This window comes from Sycon ciliatum, chromosome 2 (genome assembly GCF_964019385.1).
Source record: "Sycon ciliatum chromosome 2, ocSycCili1.1, whole genome shotgun sequence".
Classification (NCBI taxonomy): Eukaryota; Metazoa; Porifera; class Calcarea; order Leucosolenida; family Sycettidae; genus Sycon; species Sycon ciliatum.
In genome coordinates this window covers 32,311,830-32,320,673 of record NC_088644.1, presented here as the reverse complement: position 1 = coordinate 32,320,673, position 8,844 = coordinate 32,311,830, and the positions used below count along the sequence as shown (strand labels likewise).

General features: G+C 48.3%; 1 protein-coding gene across 1 annotated transcript; it reads right to left on the bottom strand.

The window, feature by feature from the left end:
* Positions 1 to 916: 916 nt before the first annotated feature.
* On the bottom strand, positions 917 to 5,522 carry LOC135809734 (uncharacterized). The gene is made up of 3 exons (XM_065323150.1): positions 4,470 to 5,522; positions 3,027 to 3,358; positions 917 to 2,234 (listed from the first exon to the last, which is right to left on the bottom strand). Exons 1-3 carry the CDS (start codon positions 5,133 to 5,135, stop codon positions 1,583 to 1,585), a joined length of 1,650 nt encoding a protein of 549 aa, XP_065179222.1. The 5' UTR covers positions 5,136 to 5,522; the 3' UTR covers positions 917 to 1,582.
* Between the last annotated feature and the right edge of the window lie 3,322 nt (positions 5,523 to 8,844).

Genomic DNA, 8,844 nt, shown 5'->3' with positions numbered 1-8,844 from the left:
TTCAGCAGGAAACTGCTGTAGCATGACGCAGCAGTTGTCTGCAGTTTAGCCAGTTTTAAACTTTTCACGAGACCATAGACTATTACCAGGCATAGACAAGCACGTAGCCAGAGGGGAGTCGGAGGGTGAGGACGAACTCCCCCTTTTCCACCGACAACCTTGAAAAATGGAGAAAAAACCTCTTGTTTTTATATGTACATGATTGCACACGTCTGCGCGTGTCGTATTATGGCAATTTATGGTATACACCAGGGAGTAGTACAATATTGTACTACTCCCTGGTGTACACATTCAAAGGTAAAGTATTCCCTCTCCCAAACCTCCCCTTTTGACAGCCTGTACTGGCTAGGCGCCTGCCTATACCACTACACTATACTAGTCACAGTGGATAGGACTGTTTTGATCTGAAACAATTGCGCAGTGATGTGACTCCATGCGTGCACCTTCTTCAATATGGCGGAGGCTCCACTCATCAAGACAGTGTCAATCTCCTTCTTCACCACCACGCCACGGTCTAAGACGCTTACACTGCACTCGTCGTAAATATCTCTCGATTGCAGTGTATGACCGTTGCGGTGAAGAAGGGGATTGAGACATGCATGTTTACTCCATCTCGGCCCTCTCCAGACCAAAGGCAACATGATCATTCCTTCACTTCAGGGCATGGCAATGATGGCACAGCAATGCATGAATCAGTGCATGACTCGACTGTGCGTAGCTGAAACTACCTTACGTGAAGTGTCCATGCTGGTACAGTGTACCCGCCACCAAAGATTTTTAACCAGCAACAAAATTATATTGAATCAGAAAAGCAATGTTCCGAGTTTTTAATCGCCACACTGCCTGGTTTATACACGCATTCACTCGCCCCTGCGAGAATCGTCAATTTACTGAAGCATGACATCAGACACCACGGTGGCACTTTGCAGAGTTTTCCTGTCTTCCGCCAGCAAAAGATCAGATAAACGTTTGTGAAAATAAGAGAATGTGGTGTAAGATGTGAACCTACCACTAGCACTATGTTCTTATGAATGAAAAGTAAAATGTTACGAGAACTTATTTATGGTGAAAAAGGAGGACAAAATGTTACGAGAACTTATTTAAAAGATAGTATCGCATACATGCGTACATGCGTACATGTAGATCTACTCTCGAAGTATAATGCATTGTACATGTATACAGCATGGATGAATGACAAGGAATGCAATCATGCTTTAGCTGGTTCATCAACGTCAAATAGGTGAGCTATCAGGGTACAGCCTAGTGAGCGGTGGAGAGAAACAATGCTGAAACACCGTATCAGTTAGTCGAGGCAAACTTGGAGAATGATGGTTAGCTCTGACAAAGTCTACAGGCATAATAGAAAACTTTAAAAGAAATGTTATTGATTCAGAAGACTTCAAATGCAGAGCTCACAAGCAATCAGCCAAAGCTAAAATAATCGACGTGGAGACAGAAATATGTATTCTTTTCGAACATTATCATGCTTCTAGAATTATCTGTTACTGAAAGTATTAATACAGTGGTCAATGAGTGCACGAAAGACTAGACTGAGGTTAAAATGATGCAATTGACAGTAGCTTCATGGTATTGTTAGTTCCTCGACAGCTGTACTCCATTCATCAGCGTCATCCACGGACATGCGGACAGCTCCACCGATTGCGAGCACCGTCTTCGGCGAGGTAAAGCAGAGCGCGGTGTGCGCACGGGGAGCTGACAGCTGTGGCAGGGACACCCATTCGTTCACCGGCATCTTGGCCGGGTCGACTGCGGACCAGACACTGAACTGTGCACTCGGTGTCATCTTGCCACTCTGCTCCTCCAGTCCGCCGCATGAGAAAAACAGGGACGTGGAGTGAGCCAGGGATGAGGCGAGGTGTGGCAGCTTCACAACTGTGTCGTAGGAAGACGGCTGGTTGAGATCGAATTGCTCCACGGAGCAACTTTCCGATGCGCCACCCGAGCACGTGCCTCCATATATGAACATAACATCGTTTCCCTGAGCCAACGAGCTGTGGAAGCATCGCTTTGTCTTCATGTTCGGCAGGCATGACCATCGGCGAGTGCTGAACTGAAACACGTCCACCGCCACACTGTAACGATTGCCGGACACACCGCCGGTGACTATGAGCTGTGAGCCAACGCACACTGCAGAGCCGAGGCCGTGGGCCGATGGAAGAGTCGTGACATGCTGCCACGTATCCTCGCCATCGGCTTCTGTCTTCTCGGTCCACCTGTGCATGCAAACATGACAAGCCATAACGAGTATGGGCTGATGCTCACTGTGGAGAGGAGGCCAAGACTTGCATGGCCAGTTGGTAGATGTCCCTATTCACAGGCATGATGATCGTGTTAGTTATTACGCATTCGCATCATGCTCGTGCCTCTACATTGTACTTTGTAGCATGGTACGTGCATCTCCCCATATCCCAGCTGATCAAGCGCAGATTGTCCATGCCATAAAATCGCAGTTCTTGTTGCAGTTCAGTCTGCTGAGTCGTGATACTTCAAGTAGTTTATAGTAAGCTTTAGGCCCATTTTTCTTTGTTTTGTGCTGGATGACGCAAATGTACCAGCATTGAAAAATGGTGCCCTCTCTTGAATAGTGATCTCTCTTGAATAGTGCCCCATCTGTGATGGAGATTGAAAAAATAGTGCCCCAGGGGCACTAATCGCGCAAATACGGTGCCTGCCCCTGTACCCTTGGGATTGGGCTGTGCGAGCTGTGCATCCACCGCTAAGCTATTCGCCACGGGATAATGTGTTGCGCAGTGCTATGCGCACTTACTCCGGAAAGCAGGCACCAGAATCACAAGTTGTCCTAAATTTGAAATTTCCCAAATGAAGTATTGGGCAGGTAATGTTGAAGCGGGCTAAGTAGCAGATCATGCTATGGATTGATGCATGGTATTCCTGCTTTAATGAAAACCCCTACACATCCCATCCTCAAATAAAGTTGTCTTCGCTGCGAATTACTAATAATGAAAAATTTTCGGCCAGGATCCATCATCAGTTTTCTTGCTTACCGATAGATTGCACCGGGTGTTTGTATGTCCGTCTGCGTCATGATGTACAGATCGTCGTCGTGCGTGAACACACTGTCAACGCGGATCCACTCCTGGGTAGGGAAGGCACTCCAGGTGTCCAGAATCACATTGTAGCGCAGCACCACGGCCGTGGCGTCATGTGACGTGTGCCCGCCGACGATGATGTCGCCATTCCACAGCGTGCAGTTTGGGTTTTCCACTGCGCACGGCAGACTGGTCTTGGACTTCCACGCCGTGTTCAATCCGGGCGGCAGAAGCACCTGTGCTGGTACACCAGACTTCTCGTTCGCTTTGTTCAGCTTCTCAAACTCCTGTCGTGTTACACAAGTGCACAGAGCAAAGGTAGATCAGTAGCTTGCTAGGACATAATGTGCACGTACACTGCACTTTAACATGTACTTGGTCAGCTTTGCTTGGTAGTTTGTATGACCAGGGCAGGGGCGGTTTTACTCCACTCATCATGACTACTCGAAGTATTAGAAAGGTCACGAGTTGAAATGTAGAAACGCTCATCGTGTCTCTAGCTATCTACTCAACCAGAAATGATGAGTGCCGAACCATCGGTACAGACCAGAACATTGCTCTTATTTTTCGAGTGTCAATCATCATGATCTCCCAGTGTCATCAGTGGGCCGATTTGCCACTATTTGTAATCAATACTGGTGCATGTGTCTTATGGAAAGCTAGATTTGAAAACAAAATGTCCCCTAGCAATGACAATATGTACGTTCATGAATAGTTTTCGAGATTTCATGCAGATTTGATGGTCCGTCATGGCGGCTGGGGCCTGATCAGATAAGGAATTACTGTAGTTCGATTCTTTTCAATGTATGCGCCAAATGTGACAGCTAAGTGAACACACCAAACTGCTTTGCTGTTGGCCCCGCCTTTTTCGCTTAGCAGCATTGCCCTTTCTCATGACAAGAGTGTGTTACCCCAGAATATGGTTGTGCACTGACACTGATACTAGCCCTGCACAATCCGGCTAAAAACATGGTCATTGTCACTGTATCACATTGATCCTGTGAGTTTGGCACCCTGGGCATAGAATAGTTGTCACCTTCAAACACAGTGCAAGTGATTATTGCCTCTGGAATGAAATTTGTTTGCCCGATATTTTTGGACAGTGTCTGGCCCAGGGGATCATGCGCCTCCAGGCATGGGCGAGTTAGGTACAGCTGCCTCCAGGTTTAGGCTAGTTTCGCCTCTCACTCCATGCTACTAGTACTACCGCCACCACCACTACTCTTGTGCGACGTAGTCACGTACATGTAGTTCGCACATGTATGTAATGATTTCCGTGTTCATCAAGCTTGGTTCGCCCGTGCAGTCAAAGCATGCATGGCGGCACACAGTCTTCCTGTTCGAAGGCCGCAGAGCCCGTTCAGCGGATAGAATCAAGAATGCAAGTTTCGGACTCACCTTCTTCATAACCTCCACTCCGTGCAGAGTGCGGCACGCAAACAGCAGTCTCTCCTTTTCTTGTTCCTCCAACATGTTGGCCATCTTGGCTGTCCTGCCTCGCTCTATGGCCAGTTCCGTGACAGCTTCTTCCAGTTCTCTCTCTTGCTCGGCGACTCTGTTTTCCGCGACACCGTCCTCGCCACTCCAGTACGATGAGAGTTGCCTGTTATCAGAGTCCTTACAGCTTTTGCAGGTGTCCGCATCGTCCCCAAAACTGCTTCCGCGGGGCCGCTGCCCACAGGATATATCCGACGAGGAGGCAGATGCTGAGCGCACGCGGAATATTGCTGGCAATGAGCGCGGCGTCAACGAGCCATCGGAAGATTCGGAAGCGCTTATATCGCCAAACGAGGTCCTTGAGGAGCGCTTGGAGGAGGTGAATGATGAATGGGTGGATGCGGATGAAGAACGGCGACTCCAGGACGACCCAGTCGAGTAACGACTGCCTGTTGAGCTTTTCTTTCGCGTTAGAGTGCCATAGCCCAGGGATGAATCGGTGGCGGTGCCTTCCATTGAGCCCTCGCTGACGCTTCTACATGATTTAGGCGCAGGGTGTAAGAGCTTCATGTCCCGAGAAGGCTCCTCGCCGCTGGGTGACAGTGCTAGTGGACTTGTGCGGTGCATTTCTGCTCTCGACTTGAGGAAAGACAACTGGACGCAAGTGCGTACTCACAGAGGGTGGAATACACTGGCGAGGCGGAAGCGATGGCGCAGCAAAAGATGTGCACAGCTGTCTCTTCTTCCCAGAGGCAAAAAACTCTTTCTTCTCGCTGCGCAGCGTGCAGGTACTGATGAAAAAATAAATGTGTAGCAGACTTGTTGATAACTATTTCGATGCTCTTCGTCTTCGGAGTTGGAACTGCAGAAATATGGCTTCCCGGAGAAGCTATAACACACGTAGGTAGTGTATGGCTGCATAGAGGTTTGGAGTCGGACGTCAGAACAATGCGAGCATGCCACATACTGACATACATGTAGCTTGCTCGTGTGACTGCGATGCCGATCCTCTGTCAAAACAAATACGGCCAGTGCAAACGCACAGACTCAGTATGGTCCGAACACCCACACGATTTTCGCGCAGGGTGCAAACGAATATCGCCAGTCACTGAGTCGATCAGTCCAGGTGTGGAAGAATGGCATGAGTCGAGACGGAATCGATCCTAACTTCAGGTCAGACCCAAGTTAGTTCTCAGTGTAAGTGAGATAGCTACAGGAGATAAATGTTCACTGCTTTACCTAAATCCCAAGTTCTTATCGACATCTATGTCGTCAGATTGGCATGTCCTACTCATGCGCAACATGCCCAGGCGCCCCATTCATTGGGTGCAACGAATGGGCTACGTGGTCTATCAAGAAAGATAAACATGGTTGCAAACTGTACTGGAAGACACAAATCTTGCTCTTGCCCTACCGGACAAAACGCATCGTGGGAAAGCAACCCAATGTCCCCAACATCATAAATTTTGACTCATCGTTCCTATCAACTACTTCGAAGTAGGCAGAACGGCGGTGTGCATCCGAGCCACCTCTAAACCGCGGCAGACTGCAGATGAACCAGGAAACAGTGCCCGAGGTGGGCCAGGGTCCGGTGCACTTGCCACTTGGCTTCACGAGAACGATACGCCAAATTGATATGTCCAATTTTGGTATCCTGATAGATCTACCCTGTGCGACAACGTAATTCTTGGTCTTCATGCCTCGAAAGGTGCTAGAGTAGATATGGAGTCATTGGCACCAGATGCTAGATGACGATGAGTCGGACGACTGCTGTAAACTGTAGCCTACCCTTTACCATGTTTACTGGCCTACACATGTAGTCAACAGTGGTAGATCTACTCACTACTGCACTGGCAGTAGTCATGCCGTTCCACCATCCTCAGTGTAGCCTACAGTGTCGGTGCCTACCCTCAGCTCCGCATTGAATGCCTTTGACCCTTTGCACGGGTTCAAAGTCCAGCATGAGGCCAACAAATGGCATCCATCGAGAAAGGTTTCAACTACTTACTTCAAGCACCGTTTGAGCTTTCCGCACAACGTTTATATACAACGCAAGCAAGTGCAGGTGTGGGTCGCCTTATTTTGAATGTGCTGAAACGGTGAAGCGAAAGAAACTACTGCTGGTATTTCTTGTATTGTGTTATGGCCGATCAATACTGAAGTCGATTGTACTCTTTTTTTCTTTTCCTGAGCGCCCACCGCTACACTTGTCCGCTGAAGGGTAGAATTCGCCGGATCGACACTTGGCGGCCGTGGTATCAGGTCTCTGATCCAGACTGGAGATAATTTTGGTGCACGCGAGGACACTGCCACATGCCAATCCTTGTCACTCAGTGTCAAACGAAAAGCCCTTGCGGAGGATCTCAAAAAGACAAGCATGAGATGAATGGTCCTGGGGCTACTGGAGATTGTCGTGATTCGGGCCTCTGCTCATTCAACACCGAAACAGGCATTCAGCTTCGTCGCTAATGGCGTCACTGCCCCAGGCGACTATTGGAGCTCAGACTAGAACCAGAGCGAGCAGTGCAGTACCTACAAAATTAATGATTATGTACATGTAGTTGAGGTCCATCGTCGGAGTTGTACCTACTGAGCAATCAAGCTGACACAGTGTAAGATTCCATTCTTGTGCAACAGCCCGAGTTATGCGAACCCCTTGGGGCACTCGTGCTGGTCTTTGCTCGGCCACCGATACTGCCTTGTACCGGCTTTGGACGAAACCGTCATCACCAGAAACTCACGTACCAGGACAAGAACTGAAGAAGATCGTGCCAGGAGAAGTGCCATTCAGAAGTCACGCGCAACTCACACGACGGACCACACAGTCTAGATATGGTAGAGTGTACATTATGTTCTATTGGTACAATCATGTACCTCCACCCTCCAATCCATCGATGGTTGTGTCAGAGAAAGATTCATCTGCACGATGCTATTGTAAGTGAACAACATGTCGCATACTTGAAGATTACACATCGCACCATATACAATGTACACTAGTATACCAACCCATTCTAGGTCCAGACGGGCAGCTTTAGTTTAGCCATGAACCATACTTATTTTGTGATGTTCCCACTGGGTGTATGGTGTCACGTACACGGCCAGAGGTACAGTCAGACCTCGCTTTTCCGGTTCTCCTTTATCCGGATCCCTCGCCAACCGGAAGAACATACATGTAGTTGGTTACAGATTTTCAGCACACGTGGTGCATCCAACAGAACCGGTGCTCGGCCGGTTATCCGGTTCCCTCGCCTATCTGGATATTTTTTGTGGAAAACGGATGTGTGTATTTTACCTGGCACTAGGCAGGGTGTTCTACCCACTACAAGTCCCTGCCTGGCACAGTACACCGTGTTCCAGTTACTGGAAGATAACATGACCAGACTGAAAGCCTAGAAAAGATGACGCACATCACAGTCATTGGCGATGATACAGTGTGTGATACATGTCATAGATAATGTGCATTGTGACTCTTGTGACCCTTCTCATTCCAAAGTTGGCAAGACATACAAGCGGCACGATCCTCGCCATGTCCACTGCATAGGGCTTGAAAGTGATGACGTCAAAAACGGCCAGGGAGTACTAAGTTGACATCAGATTTCTATTTTGGATCCACTAAGGTGTGACTTTGCTATTGCCTCAGTATGTGGGTGCATAGCAACCCACTCATGTCGTATGCAGGGGTGACCTTTACTTCGCCACCAGTTGTAACCCCGCCCCCAGTAGCCAAATCAGTCAGTTTCACTGGTTACATCACCTTGCTGAGAGTAAGACGGCTTGAAATGTGCTTGGATCCATACAAAAACTGGATCCAAGTGGATCCAATTTTTGAATTTTTGAAATTGTTGCTATGCTGTGACGTAGCACTTTCAAGCCCTATTGGCAAAAGTCTGATGTACACCCTAGCCTAGCCTTTCCCGTCTAGCTCCCGTGCTGTAATGCCGGCCTCGGCCACTCAGAGTACGTCTATTCCATAACGTCAAGCGAGGTTTGACTTGAAACATACTGTAGTGGGCACTAGCTTGCAGCTTTGCATGGTGGATCGGGATTAGAATAGTCTACATCCTGCAATAAAGGCACACCTTTCAAAAGATCATATTCTCCATTGCACATTGCAGACTATTCGTCAAGCGCACAGTAGCGATGCGGCCTCCATCGTACAATCCCACCAACCTACATCTCACCTGTGAATAACAATGTCAACATGTGTGACTACTACATGCACTGTGGAGGTTTCATAGCGGGCCCAGATAACTGCATGGAACAGCCAAGTAAGTTGGTTTGACTAGTTCGCAAATGCATACAATACAGTACAATACAGTACAATTCAGCAAGTAAA

Coding starts and splice junctions, on each gene's coding strand:
- LOC135809734 (XM_065323150.1), bottom strand. CDS start 5,135: ATGCACCGCACAAGTCCACTAGCACTGTCACCCAGCGGCGAGGAGCCT. Junction 3,359..4,469: donor GAGTGGAGGTTATGAAGAAG/GTGAGTCCGAAA, acceptor GTAACACGACAG/GAGTTTGAGAAGCTGAACAA. Junction 2,235..3,026: donor ACACCCGGTGCAATCTATCG/GTAAGCAAGAAA, acceptor TTGCATGCACAG/GTGGACCGAGAAGACAGAAG.